General features: G+C 40.8%; 1 protein-coding gene across 3 annotated transcripts in view; it reads right to left on the bottom strand.

Moving 5' to 3' along the window:
- Positions 1-23,455, bottom strand: part of bsna (bassoon presynaptic cytomatrix protein a) — a 93,272-nt gene that overhangs the window by 9,548 nt on the left and 60,269 nt on the right. The window contains exons 3-10 of one of the 3 annotated variants that reach the window (XM_017411263.3): positions 20,735-21,196; positions 12,434-17,806; positions 10,953-11,123; positions 10,250-10,506; positions 8,910-9,840; positions 4,441-6,946; positions 3,093-3,593; positions 1,227-1,549 (exon numbers count right to left, since the gene is read on the bottom strand). In XM_017411263.3, coding sequence (XP_017266752.1) covers positions 1,227-1,549; positions 3,093-3,593; positions 4,441-6,946; positions 8,910-9,840; positions 10,250-10,506; positions 10,953-11,123; positions 12,434-17,806; positions 20,735-21,196 — 10,524 coding nt within the window. The remainder of the gene's footprint in view (positions 1-1,226; positions 1,550-3,092; positions 3,594-4,440; positions 6,947-8,909; positions 9,841-10,249; positions 10,507-10,952; positions 11,124-12,433; positions 17,807-20,734; positions 21,197-23,455) is intronic. The other 2 variants (XM_037976810.1, XM_037976809.1) reach the window with 2 other exon arrangements.

Raw genomic sequence — 23,455 nt, 5'->3', positions numbered from 1 at the left:
CTGACAGGAGTACATTCATATGCATGTTTACTGAAGCTGGAGTCATTAACCTATTTCTAATGTTGGGTTAAGTTTCATCATCACATTTTCACACTCCAACTGGCTAATAGATTGAAATGGATTTACATTTTAAATGCAGGATGAGAATGGATTTTTGCAGAGAGAATTTCTGAATGCCAGTGTTTATAACTGTCTAGCACACAGTGAATCAGCTGCACAGAGTTATATGCTGCCTCAGTGTTAATCACAGTGTTAGATAAGGCCTGCCAACAGAGGCACATCAGAATTTCAATAAACTATCTGAAATGGGTGGTGGTGGCGGGTGTCTCTTATCATAGAGAGCATGTAGGGAGTCTGTGGAATGAAGGAACATGAGGGCTCAGAATAAAGACAGGCTGAAAATTAGGTTTGAAAGGCTAAGTTATTCTTATGTTATAAAACACTTTTTGTTGCCTGTGGAAACTAAAAATACATGTTTGTGAATTTAGGAATAAAACTTAACATTTCCATGACAATAAAAACTAAGAAAGGGGTGTGTATGAGCGAAATATGCACCTCGTAAAGGGTATCTATGGAAAAACTATTTAATTCAGAGTAGATTTTGTAATGTCTTCTCCTTGCTTAAAAATGGTAAAGAGCATGTTGCGGTGGAGTAAATTAAATTTCAAGTCAGATAGGCTTGTGGTTTTAGAAATATTACACTGACAACTTATTATGTGACTTAACAACTAGTCATCCTGTCCTCTTTATCTGATTCTTCCTTGATTTTTTATTACCTGCCACCAAAGACAAAGTGTCTGTACATGTTGTCTGTTTGTAGCACTAGAACAATATCTCAAAAATCACTGGACAGATTTAAATGAAACTCTCAGAATGTAAACATTGAATGTACAGCTACAACTCATTAATGTTTGGAGTCAACCAGATTCAAGCTGGCCGCTGTGGCTTATCAACCTTAGCAAACGCATAAATGGCTATAACTCAGTCAATTTCACATATATAGAGCTAATTTTATGAGCTAGTTGCTGAGAGTTATCCTCAACAAATACTTTGAGTACTAACACATTTCACAAGATCTTACAATATCTTACAATATTAAATTAGATTGCAGAAAACTGTCGTTTCTGAACATAAAATTATTTTCGTGTGAAACTCTGGAATGAAAGGCACTGGCAGTATGTATTCCTTCAAGGAATGCTAAGCTTTATAATTTTATCTGTGCTTACCATGGTGGACGGTGTGGTTCCTGCTGGACCTGCCTGCCTGGCCTGGCCCATTGGCCCACCAGCTGGTCCCATCTGGCCTGGTTTGGCCTGGCCCGGCCCCATGACTTGCCCTTGGTTTGGTGTCTGTGGCTGAAGGCCAGTGGTCACTGCGGCACCGGGCTGTCCTGGTCTGGCTGCTGATGTCTGGGCTTGCTGTTGAAGCTGGGTCCTCTGTCCTGCAGTCATGTCTGTCTGGGAACCTGGACCACCTTGTCGCCCTGATCCTACAGGCCCACTAGCAGAGCCCTGAACCCGGCCAGAGCTGCTGCCAGACCTGGAGGAGCCTGAATACAAGAAAGGGTTGATTATTTTTTTATTTATTTCTTTTTTGTAATGAAATCTTTGTGTTCTGTTCCAAAACTGGCTATTGAAACAGAACATAAAAGTCAGAGACGCCTACATTTATCAAACTGAAATTACGATTTGTTGAAAGGTGCAGTGCAATGCTGTTTTAAAGCACTATACACAGCACCATCTGACCGAAGAAGCAGGACTAAGACAATAGCAAGCAGCAAATCTTGTGAGTAAAGATTGAATGGGTGATTTAATTAGTACACTGCTCAGAACACGTCTGCAGTCTGCCTTCAGGGAAAACACTTCCTTCGAAAAGTTACACTGGATAGTGTTAATTAAAAACTGTTGATCCCTGAGGGGATTGTTGACAGTAAAAGAGCATCAAAATTAATCTGAACAGCAAAGGCTATTAAATACTAGTGCGTCAGACATGATTTTAAAAGGGGATCTTATCAAAGGATCAGAATTTATTGTTATTGCAGTAATTTTCAGGGCCTGACAGTGTTTCATATAAAGTTTAGTGTCTGTAGAAAATACAATATTTTTTTTTCTCTTTCACATTGAAATACATAGTTGAAGGTTTTATTTAAGAGAAAAATGCGATGAGTAGCTAAATCTGGTGTTTAACATTAAGTTCACAAGGGCAAAGAGTCTTTTGTTTATGTTTGCAGATTATTTTCAGCATGGCTTACAAACAACCAAAGGAACACTTACTGTATCTCGGGCATTTATAGGCACACAATTCTACATTTTGCCATATGTATCAATGTGGCGTTTAAAATGTAAAAAGAACAAGTCTCTGCTGTGTTTTACTATCAGTTATTGTTCATTTCAGTCCTCTGCTCACTCTGTTTGCGCACGACAGAAGGAAAGAATTTGAACTAAAGAATAAGTAAGTCATTATTCCACTTGCTACCCCAAAGCTTTCATCCTGACGAAAAAACAATGCATCTGTTTTATTTTGAATTCTTAGAAAAGGCAAAACTCACTCAAGAGAAAGCTTTTGACCTTTTAGAGCAACATCTCATCCATTATCTTACTAAATATCTTTCAGAAACTATTTCTTGATTCAATTTGCTGCATTAGCAACTGAACACAATGTTGAATTCAATTATGTGGAACAATGTCTTCTTTGTTTAATGGGTCTGCTCTTGTTGTTTGTTGAGGGTCTGTTTTTCTGGCAATTTCATCTCAAAATATTTTACTGGTGCTATTTGACTACAACATTTACTGTGATAGATAGGGTCTATGAACTGGTGGAATGACAGTCATTCATTATTATTCATTAACATTATTTTAAAAGCATTTAAAACTCATAAAATGTAATAATCTGTTTTGTAGTGCTTAGCTATATGCAAAGACAGTTAAAACACATAAACCAACAAGTAAGACATGCACTAGTTGTTATTTTATACTCTATGAAAATACTTAGATAACTTGACATGAACTCTAACACTCAATGTAGTATATATTAAATGACTGTCTTGACTTGCACAATATTATATGCCAGAAATAAAGGTGTCCTGTATTTACCTGGTGGTTGGCCCTGCATGTCTACTTGGCCTTGGGACTTGCTGCGTGAAGACCTGTGTGGATCTCCCTGCCTGGAAGATCTTTGACCATGATGGTGACCAGATGGATCCCTTGAGTAGTCTGAAGAGTGATATCCTCCAGACCTTGACTCACCACGTCTTCCTGTAGATGAAGATCGTCCAGAGGGATCGTGGCGCATAGATGGGTCCTTGGGATGCCCCTTTGTTGACCTAGAGGATCTTGGATCATCAGAATGACGGGACGAGGATGAGTGGCGGCTAGAACTGCCATGGTGCCTGTGGTCACGGGATGACGAATGTCGCCCTCCATGGCCATAATCATCCTGGGGCCACAGGTCCTCCTCAGGAGGCTCGTCATAGTCATGGTAGGTGTGTTTGACACTATGCCGACTCCTCCCAGATGAGTGGCTGCTGCCATAATGTCGAGAACTCGAGCGTGGTTTCTCAAACCAGTCGGTTTCTTCCTGGCCAAGGTGGTAGGCTTTGGAAACCGAGAGCAGATCACAGTCAATCTCCATGTCGTTTGGAGACAGCGGCATGCAGGCTGAAAGAGGGAAGAGGACAGAAGGAAGACCAACCGCATGCAAAAGAAATGGAAGGTAGGGAAAGAAACAGAAAGAAAGGCAAAATATAAAACAATTACATCCATGCAGTGTTTACGTCACATATTGACTTCAGACTAAAAGACAAGATAAACAAGATAAAATAAATACTGCAAAACTGTCTTTTTTAGCATCTACTTTTTATAAATTAAGGTCAATGGCATTAAAGAGCAATTTCCATGACAAACCATTTGGAACATTTTTGTTTTATAGTTTTTGGATTCAACAAAAGTTAATTAATTGCTGCTGTAAAACAATAATAACACAAGATTGAAGTTTATCTATGAACATCTTATGAAGGACTGTTTTGCAGTGTTGACAAAGATTCATAAATTGAAGACATAAACAAAGCATCAGTGCCAAAAACATAATTAGAGATAGAACCATTATTAGCGTGCAAAGACCTCTCGAGCGATCAGTGTGTTGTGAAGACAAAGACGACCACGTCGAAGAACCATGCGAGTACTGAACAAATAGACGACTGGACGGACAGGCAGAAGGACGAACAGGCAGGCAGACAGACAGACAGCAGTCCACTGATAACAGAGTTCCAAGTGACTCTCAGGAAGAAGAAAACACTGACATGCAACTGCTATTTCTGTATCTTCTTTGCTTTTTCTTTCTTTTTGCTAAGCCTAGCTTCTGGGTGGGTGGGGGATGTTTAGATAAACGGTGGGAGCAGTAGTAGGTAGTGAGACTGTGTGGGAATTCAACTCCCACAATTACCTTCACTGTCTGACACAGCACAATGATAATCGTCTATAATGTATGTATCATCCGATTTGTAGACATGTGTCCGAGGAAGGTCCCTTATGTGGTCTTGAACATCTGGCAGCGAGTGACTGGAACCATATTGGCCATAGTAGTAATGATATCTATTGCTGCGGCTGTCATACGGGTCGGAACTTAAGCTCGAAGATTGTCCAGAACCCATGAACCTTCTCAAGGGGCTCAGTGGGCTCTCCTCCTCAGAGTACTGCCTGGTTGGGATGCGACCTCTGTAGCCAGACCGGTAGGACCGGTCATCTCTTTCGTAAGATCGGCTTCGATATCCATGGTAATCTCTGGCTGAGATCTTGTCCATGCCGTAGCCAGTGGAACGGGAGCGGCCAGTGGAGGTGTAGTAAATCCGATCATCCTCGTCGACCATCATGCCGTAGTATCGACTACCATGAGTGGTGCCACTGCTGCTCTCATAAGCACTCCTCTTAAAGCCATAATCCTCGATAAGCTGGCGCCCTCGAATGTGGGAGGAGGGGTAAGCCTCACCTGTCGCCGAGGTATAGGAGGCTAGATCTGCCTCCACATCCCGAGCCTCCTCAATAGGGGAAAACTTTGAGATTTTCTGCTCCATGCTCCCCAGTTTTCTATGCTTGCTGCGCTTGGATGACATGACAGCAGGAGCCAGAAGGCTTCTGGAGGATGACAGAGATTTCTGAACTCCGGAGCAGATGCTGCCATGTTTGTAGTCAAAGTCATAGTAATAGGGGGATCCCCCACCCATGCTAGCGCTCACGCTGCTGCTGCTGCCCCCTAGAGGTCCATGCCTGTAGCTGCTCTTACCCCTGCCGTGGTGGTCGTACAGCTCTTCTTGCAACGCTGCTTCCTCCTCAGGTGCCCTGCCATAAGGGGAGCCGCCAGTTCCCCCACGCGCTGTGCTGCCAGGTGTGCTGCCATGGCCATGAATATCGCCTGGATAACGCCCACTGCTGCCATGATGCATCATGTCTCCTGTTGTTGTGCCCAGCCCATCCTTTGCCGTCAGCTCGCTTACATCATCAATCATCATGTAATTCCTTGGAATATTTTGCTCTAAGCCAGGGCCCCCATACATTCCATCTGCTGTGCTATAGGTTGAAGGACTGTCTACAGAAAGTCCATAAGCATTGGAAACTGTGGAGGAGTATTGTCCATAAGAGCTGGCTGTGGTGGTGGTATAGCCATAAGTATTAGCAGTGGTTGTGGTGTACAGACCATATGAACTAGCTGTGGTTGAAGTATATGGACCATATGTGCTAGGTGGCATTGTAGAGTAACCACCATAGCTGCTAGACACTGGTGCAGATCCATAAGGCCCATAAGAGCTTGCCATGGTTGTTGTTCCTGTGTACTGACCATAGGATGGGGCTCCACTGGAAAAGGTAACATCTTGGGCTGTGGTGGTGACCACAACTGTGGGGTTACTGATCGTCTCATAGTTAGTTGGCATTTTGTGCTCAAGTTCAGCTAGTGAAGTCTGTCTAGGTCTTCCTGGATGAACTGTAAGGATATCAGCTTGAGGCTGCCCAGGGTTTGGGGCAGTCTGGCTGGGGTAGGGGGACACAGCGCTGGGATAAGGTGAGCTGTGGGTGGGGTATGGGGGTTGACCAGGTGGTGCAGGCCCAAAACCTGTGGGTCCTGGTGGAGGCTGAGGTTGAGGTGCAGCTGGTAACCCTGTATCTGTCTGGGGGTATGGGGGCTGAGTTTGGGGGTAGGTGTGGGAAGGATAGGAGGTTTGAGGCTGATAGGAAGGTCCAGGAGGAGGGGCATGGCTCTGAAGAGGTATTGGCTGTGGCAATGCCTGTGACTGTGACACAGTTGGGTAAGGAGGCTGGTTGAATGTTGATGACTGGTATGGCATACTTGACTGCTGAGTTGGTGCTGCAGGTTGACTCTGGGGATACTGACAGGAGAGAAAGGATGAGGTTGGTGGATACTGGGAGGCTGTGTTAAGATCACTGGTAAACTGGCTAAGTGGAGCAGTACTTGGTCTAGTTGTTAGAAGTCCATTGGTCTCATGTGATGCAGCTGCAGCTGCTAAACGCAAGTTATTCAACTCACTATCAGACATATAGTCCCTGGTGTCCCCCATACATCTCAGATAGGCAATGTCCCTTCTTTCCCTCTCCTTTACCAGAGTCTCTTTCCTCTGATGGATTCCCAGTTCCAAGTATCTCAGCTTTGCATCAATCTCTTTTTCTTCTTCCTCCAGTTCAGCTTGCTGCTTTCGAAGCTTGGTTGATTCTTGCTCCACAGCCTTCAGCTCGTGGGTGAGATCTTTGAGTAGGCTGGCTTTTGCAGCCAGGCCAGACCTTGAGCTGGGCTTGAGGCTGGGCACGGAGGACAGGTAGAGCTGTTGTTGGGCAGGTGTCATCATGGTGAGGTGAGCTGATGTTGCAGTCTCATCTGGAGGAGGGCTGGGCAGGGTTCGCTTGACCTTGCGAAGTAAAGAGCTTTGCTGTAAGGCAGCCAGCTAGAGAAAGAGAAAGACAGGGAAAGGATGGAAGAGTGGGAAAGTGTAGGGGGGTGGGGGAGGGCAAAAGAGCAAGGAGAGCATTTGGAGAGAAAAAAGTAACACAAAAAAAGGGCAAGGAAGGGGTGAAGAGTATTTGATGGGATATAACAGCGAGAAAGTAAAACAGGAAACAGGCGAAAGACGGAAAATAATAAAGGATAGTTAGTAGATTTATCAAACCAAAGTAGGTTGTTACATGGACAGAAACCATGTAAGTGCAAGAAACAGTTAACACAGGTGAACAAAGAAGAAAACAAGACAACAGAGTGAACAATAAACAAATAAAATAAAATAAAAATGAATGCAGGGAATAAAAGAAAGAAAGAAATCAAAAGTGATGTGAAGAAATATTTAGAAGTTTGATAGTGGATGAAGAAAGTTTAAGAAGTGTGAAAAGAAAAAGATCAAGAAATTGAAAAAATGGAGAAAGGATGAAATAGAGGACGTACAAGAAGACAAAAGAGACATGTAGACAAACAGACAAGGACAACAGGAAACAAAAGTGAAGTTTGTGTTAGAAGACATACAAGAATTATTAGTAAATGTGATTTAGTATAGCGCAAATGTAAAAACTACTACAAACAACTTATTTGGTAATTGTTTTCAGTAGTCAAAGTTTTAAAATGTATCTTGCTTGTTAAGAAAGTCTGCATTATTGATTTTTTTCTTTATTGTTACAAACACTTGAAGCAATTTGAAGATGCAGTGATATGAAACCAGATAACTCCTAAAAACCTTGGCATAAAAATTGACTGACTGAAATCTAAAGAATGTTCTACCATTTTTTATATTTATAAAGTTACAATGATGGTATGCACTGCATGATACCATGTACTGTATAATAGCAAGGACACTGAATTATGAAAGTTTTTTTAAATGATTTTTTTATTGTGCCGACTTCTTTAACCATAAATCTATCTAATTGACACATAAAAACATTTTTTGTTATGTAATGATATTGACTTTGATTTTGGGATTCACAGTGGAAAAATACCTCAAGAAAACTTGAATTTCCATTATATATATTTATGTACATGGCATCTCAGATTTATTGTCGCTTGTTACAAACTGATATAAACTTATAAACTTGATAAATGCTATTGAGATGTGCAAAAGTACCAGAAAACCTGTAAAAATGTTATATATTCCTTATAAAAACTACACAAAAAGTTCTAAAATAGAGTGAATTCTGTATTTTTAAAAATAACATAAATCATTCAGTATTATTACTTATGTTTTTTTAATACTAGTAAGTTCTGTAAGATTAGGTTATGATTTTTAATATGGTATATCAGATGTGCATTGTTAGTATTGTTTTTTGAAGGAGCTTGTTTTTAAGGGTAGAAGTAAGCTTGAAGAAAAAAGTAACCTGAACAGTAGAAATTCTAAAACAAGGCAAAAATACTAAGGTTTTTTTTATTTTTCTCAAGTAGATCTGTGATAGTGATGGCTGTAGCATCTTTTCTGTTGTTATACATCTTTAGGACATTTTAAGTTCATAAAATGTGTTTAAATGTTTTGAATCATAAATCTGTCACAAGTCTTAAAAATTGCTTTATTTCTGAACTTGAATTGTAAGAATTGGATTTTAAGCTTTTTGAAAGAAAAGTAAGTGTATAATTTCTCTATACTATAATCGTATGTACACACTACCAACACAAGGTACAATAAATTCATTGTATGTGTTACACTGAGGACAGATTGTAGCTAAAAAGTATTGTACAGGACATCAATACCAATAAAGTTTAAAAGGTGTGCACTTGCTTGTATTTTAATGAAATATGATATTCCTTTGTCTTTCTGTACTTAGAACTCTTTAAAGATTTCTTTTAGTCTAAACTTTTCTCTCACTCCATTGGAGTCTGTTTTATAATACCAAAGGTATATTTTGTGTATGTCACAATGGTTTTAGTATCTTTACCTGGTTCTGTAGTGCTTGCTGTTGATACAGAGACAGCCTGGCCTTGGTGTGTTCATCTGCGGTGGGGCTAAGGGACTTGGGGTCTGACATGGACCTTTGAGTGCTCTTGATGGGTCGGGGCATAGAGGGGTGTCGCTGTGGGGATTCAGCCGTGTAGGACTTCTGCTGAGGTGTGACGTGGGCCTTGTTCAATCTTTCGCTTGACAGGGAGGTCTCTAGCAGGCGATGAGGGGAAACTGGGGAGACAGGAGAGTAGAGGACTTGTGGAGATTTTGGGGTTGTCTGCTGCTGTCGGATGATGCTGGAGATCGACTCGTTGTGAAGATGGTTGTGAGGCTGATAATTGATATCGAGTGGGTCGGGACGGCGACGTTCAAATTTGGCTGCATTAGCTGTAATGTGCTGCTGCTGGCGTTGGTGGGTCAGAAGGTCAGCTGAACTGGACTGCTGTGTTCCCGTACTGACAGAGGAAGAATATGGACTGACTGTAGTTGGTACACTGAGCTGGGGAGCTACAACACCCTGTGACTGCGCTTCTGGGTCAGTCTGGCATGCAAGAGATTGTCCTTTTTGTGTTCGTTCTGGTCCAGAAATGTAGTGCACAATCTCTACTTTGTTAGGGTCTGGCATTGTCACATGGATTGCTGGAGAGACTCTTCCTAGGTGCTCGACTTCTGTCTGGCAAGACACTTCCCTGATGGTTTGGACAGCGATACTAGAGGAAACTATCTTAGATGAGTCAGTTTTAGTGTCTGAGGCAGAGGTGGTTGTCGCGGCAGTGCTGCTACCAGCAGCGCTGGACTCAGAGTGTCGGGAGAAACGAGAACGTCTTCGACGGACTGGATGTTCAGCCTTGTCCTCGTCGTCATCAGTCTGGACAGAGCAGTCAACACTGCGACCACGCCTCCTAGTGCGATGACGCATCATGTATCTGGAGACAGCAAGAAGAAACAAAACAGTTCATGTTTCCTCCTCCAGGCCTATGCTACTTGGTAGGTAAGAAATGCAAAATATTTATTAAATAAACAGGAAAATAAATCAGTTAAAAGTCTACTTTCCCTATTAAAAGCTGTTAATTTCTCCACAGAATGCCCATTAATCCTTCAGGTTCTGTTTGTTTAATCCTCACACAACAATACAAAAAAAAAGAAAAAAAGTTCTGTGCTAAAAATTACTTAAAGACATGTTGTGAAAGAATGAAATTTGCACAAATACTGTAAGTTTTAGGATATAAGTTAAAAATGCACCTGAACATCACTTACATTTAGATTATCCACATGAATTTTACTATGGTGTGTTTCCCCTGATTCATTTTACAAACAAAAAACAAATACTGTTACCTCTCCTCTCCATCTTCATCATCGGTCTGTACACAGCTATCCACGTTTCTGCGGGAAGACATGTAAAACACCACACCATCTCCATCCGCAGTGTCTCTGCTCAGTCTGCTCAGGGAACTGTGTTTCCTCATGCCAGCCCTGGTTTCCAAGTGCTCGTCTTGGGTCCTTAAACACATCTCTGAGGAGGAATTAGGGAGAGAGCGAGAGCTCATCTGATTGTCTATGTAGGGGTGGAGTGGCTGTCCGGACATATCCAGCTGTAAAAAAAGGGGGATAGGATGTTACTGTTGACATGCATACATATTTTTACTGACCAAACGACTTGGCAACTACACCTCACCCAGGAATGATCAACCACATTTTGTCATAATAATAACCCCTCCTTAAAAAAAAACTTAATGTTGACTAATAAGAAAGTTATGGACTTTTACAGGTTCATTTTAAAATTGACAAGATTTCAATGTAGATCTGGATAAAATAAACTTTGAAAATTTAAGTTCAAAGAGCCTCACAAAATCACAATGTTTGACTAATAAAAAAATCTGTTAGTTTGAAGTAATCTTGTCTTTCTCTAACTTTTAAGATCATTATAAATGCTCTAAAATACTCAGCCACTCTTGTCCAAAAGTTAAAGCCTGTCAACGCCTGTTAATGTCAATGAAGTTGTAATAAATCTGGAGCAGAGTTGAGCTACTCCTCCTACCTGCATGCCCTGAGCTACAGCAGCTGTTTTCTGCCTCTTCTGCTCCTCCAGCTGCTGCTGGAGCTGCTTCTGTAAAGACTGTATCTGATCTAGCTGGGATTTCTGCTGGGCCAGCTGCTCCCGCTGAAGAACAAGTTGTTTCTCACGTTCTTGCTGCTGCTGATGTAGCACCTAACAAAAAAAAAAAAAAAAAGACATAATACAAGAGAGTTGTTGGAGGAAAATCAACCAAGATATGGAAGAGTAACAATTAAAATTTAGAATGAACAAAAAAAAAAGATGAGAATAGATAAAGAGGGAAAGGGGAATTGAAAAAAGGCAGGGTTTGAGTGTATTCATAGGAATTAGCTTTCAAAAATGTAAATCAGATCTTAAAGTTTCTGAAAATAAATGGGCCAATATTTTTTCTTGTGCTGATGGATTAGTTTCAAGAATGATTTCAAGTTAGTCAAAGTTGTATATTTGATAAAGATCAACAACTGAAGCGCAACTGAAATAAAATGTAGCATGTACTGGTAATTGCTGTTACAGTCATATAATGCTCAAACATCTGATGCATTTTCTTTGCAGCTCAAATGACAAGCTGGTGCAAGAAAGGGTTAGAGGTTGTGCCTCTACTTTATGTTATGAGATGCATAATAAACATTCAATTTCTAGTTCATTCTCATTAAAGAAGGCATCCAAACCTGTTTAACAGAGTTAACTTGAAATACCTTCAACTGCTTGTTCTATTAAAAAAGAAGAAATAGTTATGTTAGCTCTTTGGTTAACATCTTCAAACGTCTGTTAGGGGGTGAAAGGAGCAATAGATTAAAATGTTTACTTGCAATTGATTACTAAATGTTTACATTTTGTTAAAATCAAAATCTGTTTTGGTTACAAATCAGGCCAACAAATGAAACATAAATCAACTTCCCAAGTTTTTTCTTATGAATCAGAAGAACAAATCAAACAGGACAACAGTTAAAAACCCATAAGTTCCATTCACACACAAATTACAGGCACGTTCATGCAAACACACTGTACAGAAAACATTAGGTAAACAAAGGCATACAAACATTAGCCCTTACATTTTGTAATTCAGGCTAGACTCAAAAATGTTATTGGGGCCATTTAGGTCATGAGTCATTAGGTGAGACATCGTTGTGCCTTATGCCAGAGAGTAAAATTCAATTTCAAGAAGTATTTAAAGTTCTTAATGATCAAAAAAATGTCATGACTAGAAACCAGTTAGCATGTGTTTGCTCTTTAAAGAATGTGTTGTATGATTATTCTGAGGGAAGAAAAATACAAAAATGTCTAAATACTGAAACAATGATGGAAAAACATAAAATTATTTTCAAAAATACTAACTAAAGAATAACTTGCAGGTAGGACTAATAAACAACAACAACAACAGAACCATCTGTTCACAAACCACAAACACCAGACATTGACACACCAACTACATTCTCCATTCCACATCCTTTTCCTTCCTCTACCTGTTCCTTGATATTCTGCAGCTCCTGTAACTCTCTCTGCACCAGTATCTGCTCTTTTTCTCTGTGCAGCTTCAGCTCCATTCTTTCGCGTTCTAGCTCTTCTTGCAGACGCAGTTGCCGGAGTTTCTCTAACTCCACGCGCTCCCTCTCCATCTGTAGAAGCTGCTCTTGTTGTCGGTGCAGCCTCTCTGCCTCAGTTTCACCCTCTTTGTGAATAGCACCTGGTGGAGGAAATGGGGGAAGACCACCTGCAATGGGCAAACTACTAGTGGGGACAGATGGGATTGGTACCGGTTGGTTGTAGCCATGGCTTACAGCAGGGCCTTGGGGTGGGTAGCCATAGGCTGGAGGGGTAGCTTGTGGCTGTTGAGCAGTTGTCACTTGTTTCTGTTGCTGTTGTTGACTGTGTATGTGTGCCTGAGACAGATTTATTGGCTGCTCTTGTGGTTCAGATGGTATGGCAACTGCTTCTTGCACTGAAGTGACTGCTGCTGATGTCACTGTGGCACCTTTGCCAAGATATACTGGTTCAGCCTGAACTGTTGAGCTTGGAGTTGTCAAAGAAGCAGATGCAAGGGTCACTACTGGTGCTGAAGACGATGCAGCTACAGTAGTAGAGGCAGCGGTTGAAGTTGTTTGAAGAAGGCCTGGCGCTGGGTAACGAACTGGAGCTTGTCCAATTAAGGGCATTCTGGGGCTTATTGGTAATCTAGTAAGACTAGAAAGGGGCACTGGTGTCATGCTGGGAGAAGCATATGGCCTGTAGACTCCTCTCAGTAGTGGTCGAAGAACAGAGGCAGGCTGGGTTGTAATGGGAAGTGTTGAAGCAATAGGGGTTTGAATGGTGGAGTAAATCATTCCATCTGAAGACCTAATAGCAGCAGGATACATGGCTCTCAGACTTGCCTGTCTGGCATTGATAAGGTTAGTTAATGCTTGACTTTGAGAGAGTGGCTTTCCATCTAATCCAAACATAAGATTTTGTCTTAACCCAATGCCTGCTGCTAGTCTGGCGGCACCTGGACCAGTACCTCTCCCTAAACTGCCAAACTGCATCAAGTCTGGGTTGCTTCCATACCGATCCATGGAGTTAAGGGCTGCACACATTCGGCTGATCTCTCTTGCAGTTGTAGCACTGTACTGAGCCAAGTTAGCTTCTTGGAAACTAGCAATGTCACGTGCAGAATAGCCATAATCTGAGCTGATGTTTGACAAAGAATTATACCTCCTTATAGGAAGTGCTTGAGCCGTCATGTCTCCTCCATGCCGCAAATCTGTATAGGAACCGTATTGCATTCCGATGTATCCCCCATAGCCCTGTTTCATTGCTGTTAAATCTATAGCAAGTTCACCTGAAGGTTGGAGATGTGGTTCCATTTTAGAATGGTAGGACTGTAGTCCAGCATCAGCAAGGTTTGTATCAGACATTGAAGGCTGGAGCCTACCAGGAAAAGGTAATGTGTAGGCCTTACGTGTTTCCATTGGATATTCATGGTACCTCCCAGGTTGCCTTTCTTGATCAAGCTCATAGGTGATAGGTGGGGCAGATGGTGGCCTTATGCCCTCTTTCTCAGAGCCGCCAACACAACTTCCACCAAAAGGAAGTCTGTAAACAACATCACAACAAGCTGGCTGGTTGTCAGATTTAATTTGGCCTCCTGTCAAATCCACTGCATCTTGACCTTCTTCTACCTTCACTAGTTGAGTTACTGCCCTGATTGGCTCTGGCCCTCCCTCTATCTGTACCACCATACTATGTGGTGATTTTCCTCCTGGCATTAAACCAGGAGGACTGGGCTTCCCTCTCAGCTCAATGGGAGGAGCACCATACATTTCAGGGTTAATGACTGGTGATACTGCACTGACCACAACTGAAGCAGCACTAGTCTGGCTGACTATCACATTTTTTTTGAGTAAAGGTGATATTTGACCTGTAAGGTTGTATTTGGTTAAAACAGATGTCTGTTGCTGCTGGTGCTGCATCTGATGGTGATGTTGTAACTGTTGTTCAAGGAGCTCTTGTTGTTTCTGCAGCTTCTCTTGTTGTTTTTGCAGTTCTCTCTGTTGGATACTGAGATCTTCCAGTTTAGCATCAATTTTTGGAATTGATGGGTCAGTTGGAGGAGAAATTGGTGCTTTAGGAGAAAGACACACAGCAGAGCCCATGGCCTGACCCAGATCTATTCGGTTTTGATAAGGATCACCATAAACTGTAGGCTGTTTGGGCTGCGTCATAAACATTGAAGCTGCTACAGTGACACTCACAGTAGTTGGTGTTGTGGTCTCTTGGGTGTTTAAGTTCATTATCAATGGCTGTATAATTGTTGAATGTCTGCTACCCTCTGGTCCACCATGATATTTTCTGCTTTCTGTAGCTAAAGAGGTGAGATCCATTCCCTGGTCAGTCATGATAATAGGAGCTGCTTTGGTGGCTGTTCTGAGATCCACAACACTACCACCCTGGATCATTCGACCTTGTTCTACCCTTGAGGTGCCTGGGACTGTGGATATTCTACAGAGGGAGATATTATCCATTGATACAGACCCTCTGCTGTATAAGCTGGCTGTAGTGACCATACTTGTCCCTACACTTACCTTCTCTACTCTTTGTGTTCGATAGAAGCTGCGTGTTGGAGACTGTTGGTAAGGTGGTGTATCTGGGGGGCTGCCACAAGGGGAGTAACTGTCAAATGTTGACTGGCGACTAAATCGAGTAGGTGAGGACAAAGGGGAAGTAGCAGTGTTCACAGTCATTGGCCTAGCTGAGACTGGAGGTGGGGAGTATGGGGCATCTTGGGAAGATTGCTGTCGATATAACCGTGGAGAAATAGATCTATGTGATGTTTGGGTTCCTTGAGCCATCACAGGTGATGTAGGCCCAGAACCAGCAGGCTCCATTCGCAGTGCTGAGCTGAAGGTTTGTGTAGAAAACTCTGCAGTAGCCCTTCTAGAAGGAGAGCGAGTAGGACTTTGTGGTGGTGGTGGTGATGGAGAGAGAGGAGGACTAGTGCTTCTGTAATAAGTGGTATACTTTGGAGAATGTGGCTCAATGATCCTTTCAGTAGAGGATGCTAAGTTGTCTCGCATTTGAACACCCCTAGTCTCCCCAACCCTCCTGGTGATCACTTCTCTTTGACTGTAAGCCTGGGTAATCTCTGCAATTTTGCTACATACGCTTGAGACTGTTGCTGAGGATGTAGCAAAACTACCTGTGTGTCTGCGAGATGTTTCAGACTGAGTAGATGTCATAGTGTGGCTTGAACCTGTTTGAGAGAGAGTTACTGCATCTCTGGCATAAACTCCATAAGCTGCAATGGTGGTAGCAGCCACTGTTGGAGTTATTCCATTCTTTCCTGCTTGGCTTTTGATCCTGTCTTTGTGTCCATCTTTTGCAGTGAAATGTTGGCTTACTCTCACATCTGGAATCCTACCTCCAGTCTCAGCAAAAGAGACAGGAGCTGAGATCTGGGTAGGACTGGTCCCTGGAGTTAAGAGAGCATTGCTTTGCTCTAGAAGCTTAGCAAAAGCTGAGCTTGTGTCTAAGAGCTGCTTGTCTGGATAAGAGCTCTCGATTTCAATTTCTACTTGCTCATCTGTAGCCTGCTGCATCTTGGTGATGTTTTGAGATGTTTGCCGAATTTCCTCATATATATCCGTTTCTGTCTCTGCTGCTTCATTGTCATATCCAGTTTGATCTTGCTCATAGTCATAGTCATCATCATAATTCTGTCCATTGATATCCTCTTCATAGTATTGCCCGTGTCGTACATGTTGTTGTTGCTGCTGTTGTAGCTTCTCTCGTTTTTGAAGCATCTCTGCCTTTTTCATCATCTCCTCATAAACCTCCTCAGCGCTCTTCAGAGGTTTGGAAGTGGATGAAGGTGCAGTGGTTGTTGTGGTTGTGGAGGATTTCTCAATTGGTGAGTATAGAGACATAAAAGTAGGCAGGTTGTACTCACTGCCTGACTTATATATTTTCGATTCATACCCCTCAGCCTCAGAGTCAAGACTCTGAGGGGAATATTCAGAAGCAGAAGAACGATGAAGTTCTTCCATTTCTGCTGCTTGCCTTAACTCTTCTGTAGGGGAAGCATCTTCGATTGGGGAAAGGTTGCTAGGTGGTGTCTTGGACCTTTCTCTGCGCCTCTGTGCCCTCAGCTCCTCCTTATCCCTTTTGGTCTTTCGTGCTGTGCTTCTTATCCTTTGCTGTTCTACCTCTCTCATCTTCTCCTGCTCTCTTAAAAGTTCCTCTTCCTCTCTTAGCTCATCCTCTTCTGAAGAATCTTCAATGGTGGGAAGCAGAGGGCCATGAGAGCGATGGCGTGCTTTTCTTTGCTGCTTGGCCTCCTCTAGTCTTTGTCTCCTGCTGGGGCTACTGTCACTGTCTTCCTCCATTGATGAGATAGATGTGGGAGACTGCCCTGAGCCATATGAGGATGAAGTTGGGGGCAGAGTTGAAGAATAGTCACGACCTGAACGCTCCTCTGGAGATCCTGTCAGGCTCTCCATCTCCAGCTCTGGTTCTCGATCAAGACTTAAATCATTTTCATTGCTCAGCTCGATATCTCGACTGTAACTATTAGTATTGTTGAGTTCAATAGTTTTGAAGCGCCTCAAGCCCCCTTGTGATGCCATCACATCTTCCTCACCTTCTTCCAATGAGCTCTTATAAACATCAGTAGAGCTCTTGGTTTCCTCCTCAAAACTGCTTGAATGGTGCTGTAGGCGTCTCTTTTCTTTCCCTGAGTCAGACATGATGTGCTTATGGTGAATTTTCTTGGGTTTCTGGTATCCGTAACCCTCATCTTCCTCATCTTCATCTTCCTCCATTTCTTCCTCCTCATCATTGTCTTCATCTGCACTCATCTCCATTATTTGTCTTCTCATGAACTCCTCATCAGTCATCTCTGGGGGGTCAGCATCCTTTTCCTTCTTTTTCTTCTCTTTCTTTTCATCTTTCCCTTCTTTCCTTTTCCCTTCCCAGTCTCCACCATCTTCCTCTTCCTCCAGTATATCCTCTAATTCCTCATCAGAGTCATACGCATCTGGTGGGATTGAGAGTGAACGTGGACGCTGTTTTCCTCTGTCATCCAAGTCTCTGTCTCTGTGTTTCCTTCCCCTTCTGTCTGGTTTCTCTTCAGACAGGCTCTTTTCTAGCAGTGGTCTCATGGAGCTCTCTAGTTTGGTTATTTCAGAGGGGCTTGGTGGGGAGCCCCGCCCACTGATGCCCCTCTCACTCAGCTTCATCTCCTCCTCCTGGATTAGACCTGTAATTTCACTGTGTGAGCTTGAGATCCCATCAGAGGAGTAGCCGGTATCACTGAGACTCTGAGGGCTGCGTGACAAGTCGTGGGTGCTGTTGTTTTTTGTATCCTAAAGAGAAAAGGAGAAAAAAGAAAGGTATCAGATTTGGCTATTTTATTTAGATTACAATTTAATTAAAGTATAAAAAAGTGTGCTTTTATATATATATAGTCACCAATTACAACCTGCCTACAGTTTAAGACCTTATAAATGCCATATCCATTTTTTAGTTTCTGTGAATTTAAAAGCTAAAAATTAAGTTTAAATGTAAAAAATAGCCAAATCAAGTATATACAAAAAAGTTACAAATAAACACATTCCCAATGTGTCCCCTTTGGTAAATTTTGCCCTCATTCAGTTTGGATATGCATTCTATAACTGCAACCCATATATTTTTTTCTAAAGCAATGGCAGTTTCAGTCTTATTATAGTTGGACAATATTCTTATTTGTGAGTTTCAAGAGGATATAGAGCAATATCAGGGAAGTGTTTAATAAACTCTAAAACATCCTAAAAGCTTCAGTGAATATTAATTTATACTTTGTCGGTCATTATTTCAAGACATTAATGGACAGATTATGTTTTAATGTTTTTTTTAATGGTATTTGCGTTATTGTCTCATCATTTTCTGGAACATTACCTATAAAATAATGAGGTGCTATATTTAGGTATATGTCATTACAAATAAAAAAAGGATCAAGATGGGTAACTTTTTATTATTTTTTTAAAGTTTTGAATTACATAAAAATATTATTTAAAATTAGTCTCAAAGAACTAATTGATATGGGAGTGACATGGCAAAATGTTTATTTAAAAAGTGCTGATAAGGAGAAAATCACCATTTAGTAAAATCTGTCTGGAGTCATATCAATTCTAAAACACTATTAGAGAAATTACTTATCAGTAACTTATGGAAAATGCCAATTTGATGACTCTTCTGGAGTCACATTATTTAGAAAAAAAAGAACTGTGACAGGTGATTGCAATTACAAGCCAGATCAAAAAATGGATGTAATATTCTATCCTGATTTACCCTGTGTTTACTTTTATATTAGGTTTTTGTGTATTGGATTTTATTTTCTCATGTATTCTATTTTATTTTGAGTTTTTTGATTTATGTGTTTTGTCCTTTTCTTCCTGTGTAGTCTGCTCCCCGTGCCTTCTGTTCCTCATGCCATCACTCACTCTCCCTCAGTAGTTTCCATGTCAGTCTGCATCAACACCCACACCTCTTCCTTGTTACTAATCAGTCCACCTGTGTCCACTTCCTCATCAGCCCATCCTTAAAACCTGGTCATCTTCTTCTCATACCCACTGGTTCATTGTTTGCTGTCATGTTCAGTCTGGTTCCCTCATGTCTTCCTCCTCGTGCTCCCGGTTTGCCATTACTTGTGAGTTTTTGTTATTTACTCTCTGCTGCCATGTTAGCCATTTGTTTTTGTTTTTTTTCTTTAAATGAATTGTTTAAAGTTCTGCAAATATGAGTCTGCACTCTAGGTTCATTTCCCTCTCACCTGACCCACTGACGATAATATTGTTTTTGGTTTTCCTAATTAAAGACCTAGCATTTCTCTAAGTAAAACATGTTGACTGCCACTGTTCATGCCAGAGTTTTAGACTAAGATTATCTTATTGTTAAGAAATTACGTAGTTGTAGATCTCAAGCTCACACAGTGAAATATGGCAACAATCAGGAAATTACAGTATGTTAATCAGAAAATTATGTCACTTGTGTTGAATAGCAACTGGTAACATTCAGTATTTTTTTGTTCAATGTAAAGACAACTATGTTAATCATTTCAAACAATGGTTACTGCTCCAATTACAAATGATATTGGTAGGCCAGCTCTTTTAAATTAACTACCGTTGCTTAGTGGTCATCTCCTAACAAGAAACAGGCAAACATGACATGATGTCAGACTGAATCATGGAATAAAATATCTTATTATGAAGCTAGCCATCACATCATGTCCATTAGTGAAGTTTAGAAGTCAAACATTGGCTTAATTCTGTTGGCATCAGTTTATTAGTCTTGTGAGAAATCTGTATAAATGTGTAGCAGGGCCACCTTAGAACAATCACACACTCATCACCTTTAAGGTGTCTTTTATATTTAATTACAAGAACAGAGGCTAGTATGTTACACTTTGATGCAATATATACAGAATATTATTTACAATCAGCCTAACTTTGAGCATTAAGTTTTATTACACTGCTGTTATATATTTTGCCAAAAAGTATTTTTTATTAAACAAAGTACAACAATAATTGCCTAACTTAAATAAATGTTTATTTAACAACCCTTAGAATAACATGTTCACTTAATAAAAACAAAAAAATTATTATCACTTAAAAAAAGCTAAATTGTGGCCTACAGTACACTGGTTGTAGCAGCTGTTGCTGCATCCTCATCTTCCTACTTGGGAATCAGTTAAGTATGCACAGATTATTCAAAAATGTCCAATATCAGCCGATTAAAATCAGTCAACTATTTAATTGGTCCATCTCTAGTTCAATTCCTTCAGAACAATATATTTGAGCTGTTTCAACAAACTTTCTCTATTTTTTTGTCTTTTTATGCTCCTTTTAGTTACCATTCTGCTACTTTTAGCTTTTAACTACCGTTCTGCTTTTTAATTTTTAGCTTTTAGCTACAATTTTGTTAATTCTTTAGCATTTTTCTCTAATTGTAGCATCTGTTTTGTTAATTTTAAACATTTATTTGGCTAATTTTACCTTGTGTTCTGTTCATTTTAGCTTATTTTCTGCTCATTTTAGCTTCTGTTCTTCTTGGCTTACCTTTAGAAAAACTCAGGTTTTACTTCTTCAGCAAAGTTCAGCACACAGCATGCATGCTGCATTTTCAGATAAAATGTTTTTTGTCTTTTTTCTCTAGTTATTTGTCACTAAGTTTTTCCATGCATCAGCACACACACATTCAGGCACCTCCCATATCACACACACCTCACACAAACCTCACACACAAATCCAACTTACATCATAGTGTCTGGACTTTTTGATTTCCTTGATAGGTGTGATCTGCTCCCCTTTTATCTGCGAGGGTTTGGTCTCTTTGGCAGTTTGGGTCTCAGGCTCAATCTTGGCCATCTCCTCTATTGGTTTAGTTTGTTTCTGGGGCTCAGTGGTTGGCACTGGTGTTACAACTGGTGCTGTAGTCTTGGTGTCAGTCGACTGTTTGGCAGACGTGGGCGCAAATGGTCCACTAACACCAGTTCCCACCTGTGTCTTCTGGGTCTGAGGCTGGGCTGGTTTGGGGCCCTGCTGAGTGGTGGAGGGCTTGTGAAGAGGGCTTTGCTGGCTGGTCGGTGCCTGGTGACGAGGTGAGCCCATTGGTTGGTGTTTAGGGGATGGATGAGGAACGGGAAGAGGGGGCTCATCGAGACCCCCTCCAGACATCAGTCGCTGTGTCTGGCAGTTGAGACATAACCACTCCTTTTTCTGAAACAAAAGGAGGACAAAGGACAGAACAGCAAATGATTAGTAGCCTGTTTTCCACAAAATGTTTTGTTTGTAAATAAGGCATAGATATAAACAAGAAAATATGGATTAAAATGTTAAATTCTGGCAGCAGTGTTGGGATCTCATTGCAGATTTGTAATAGACTTTTTTTTTAAAAACAAACAAACAAAAACTCACAAGCAAATATAAAAATCATTTTGTTATGATTCTATTTAAATAATCTTTTTTAAATCAAACTGAATTGAATTAAAGCGTGATTGACAACTCAACACCCTGATTAACATCCTTAACGATAAATGTGTCATTTGTGGTTACATAGTGGACTGCAGTGACAAGTGCTCGTACCCCCCTGCCCTAACTAACACACACACACACACACACACACACACACACAGACACACGCACTCATTGTGGAAATCTCATTTCAAAATAGAGCTGTCAGATCTGTAGCAGGCTGAACTAAACTGACACAAGTTTCTGAAAGGCCAAGTCATTCTGACAGCTAAACCCCATTTTTATCACATCAGCTTCATTTAAATGACTTCACACTGAGAGACTGACTGACAAAAAAAAAGTTTAGACTGCGATGTTCACACAGGATTGTAATGACATTTGTATATTAATTAGTTCCTGTTGGTTCGATCTGTGATGAACAAACGGCGCAGATATTTGCAAGATGTTTGGAAACAACATATACCTGGCATTTAAAAGGTTTCTGGGATCTCTCTAAATGACAACACTAAAGTTTTTTTCTGGCAGAAAACATGATTCCCAGATTTTTATTGAAAAAGATATTCAAATAAAAACAGAAGAGCTCACTAAGCATGAGGATTGATCATCACAGTGGATAAGAAGATGAGAAATAACTAAAGGAGTAAAACAACAGATTTTATTAGCAACTTGCTGTAAATGCTTGCAGTTTTGGCTCATCACCTTTTCAAACTGCTGTATATTCATATATTCAGAAATTTATTTCTAAGCTCAAATACTGTTACATATTTTTAAGTATTTTTTTTTGTCCATCAACCACTTCAACACTATGTTCATCTACCAAACAGAGCCGAGCAGGTCAAAAACATGTTTTTGGAGCTTTTATACAAAAACAGAAAATCTGCTATTACTGTAATGAGGATTAGTGAAGGGCCCAGATGCAGGAATCAAACAGCTAATGTTCACAATCAGATAAGTTCTGAAAGGTAGAGAAGGCAGCTGCTAAAACAGGAAGGCAGCAGGCAAAAAATAAAAAAGCCAAATGAGTCCAAATAATCAAACAGATGAAAATTTCAAAGAGCAGAAACAGGCAAGCTCCATACAACAGAGAACAAAAAATAATAATAAAACTCAAAGTGGGCATATTCCAGTAAAAAAAGCTGGCAGCAACAAATAAAAAGCAAATTGAAAAGCTGATTAAGATGATATATGTCAGAATTTTTCAACTTTAACTTTTGTAACTTTAACTCTAAAGAGCCATCCGTGATGGACTAGGGGCTCCTCAGGGGGCCAATCAGATTTCAGCAGGGGTCAGAGTCTCTCTAATGCCAACCCTGGACCTGCACCTACCCAAAACTAAGGCAGCTGTGTCTTAAAATGACTCAACTGCCAAAACAAAGACACAGTTCATCTTGTTTTTGCAAAGTTAAACTTTCTTTTCACAGTTTCATGATCCTCTCAGCACACATCACCATCAAGTGTGTATTTTCTGTCTTTGTGCCCTCTATCCAGGACAGCTAATGCTATTTGGGGCAGAAGAGAGGCTGAATTACTGATGTAATGAATAATTGATAGATGCAGCACTCTCTGTTCGACAGTTATCTACCATCTCTCTACTGTTTTCCACCTGCTCTTTCTGTAACCCCCCCCCCCCTCCTGATCATTCTGTCTTTAATGGCTGTCCTTCCTCTTGTGCCTCCTTTATTTTGCTGCCTCTCTGAATCCTTTCAAGTGTTCATCTCTGATTGGGTTGCATTCAAAAACCCATACTCTTATTGAGTCTATACAGACAAATACAGTTATGGGCTTATTTCTTACAGTGCAGAGCAGGGGTGGAAATAAAAAATTTCCACCCAAATGTTTTACCGGCCACTCAAATATTTTTCCAGCCACTATTTTTTGTTGTGACAAAAAGTTATTTCATATGATGATGATGATGGAGGTGGGTGGAAGCAGTTGTGCTGCCTTACAAGCTGAACAACACCTCTTTCTGGACACTGCATGGAAATAACTAGATTTTTCTTATTT

Source organism: Kryptolebias marmoratus, linkage group LG8, assembly GCF_001649575.2.
Source record: "Kryptolebias marmoratus isolate JLee-2015 linkage group LG8, ASM164957v2, whole genome shotgun sequence".
Classification (NCBI taxonomy): domain Eukaryota; kingdom Metazoa; phylum Chordata; class Actinopteri; order Cyprinodontiformes; family Rivulidae; genus Kryptolebias; species Kryptolebias marmoratus.
Note: the sequence above shows the minus strand (reverse complement) of the source record. Positions and strands in the feature narration are given on the sequence as shown.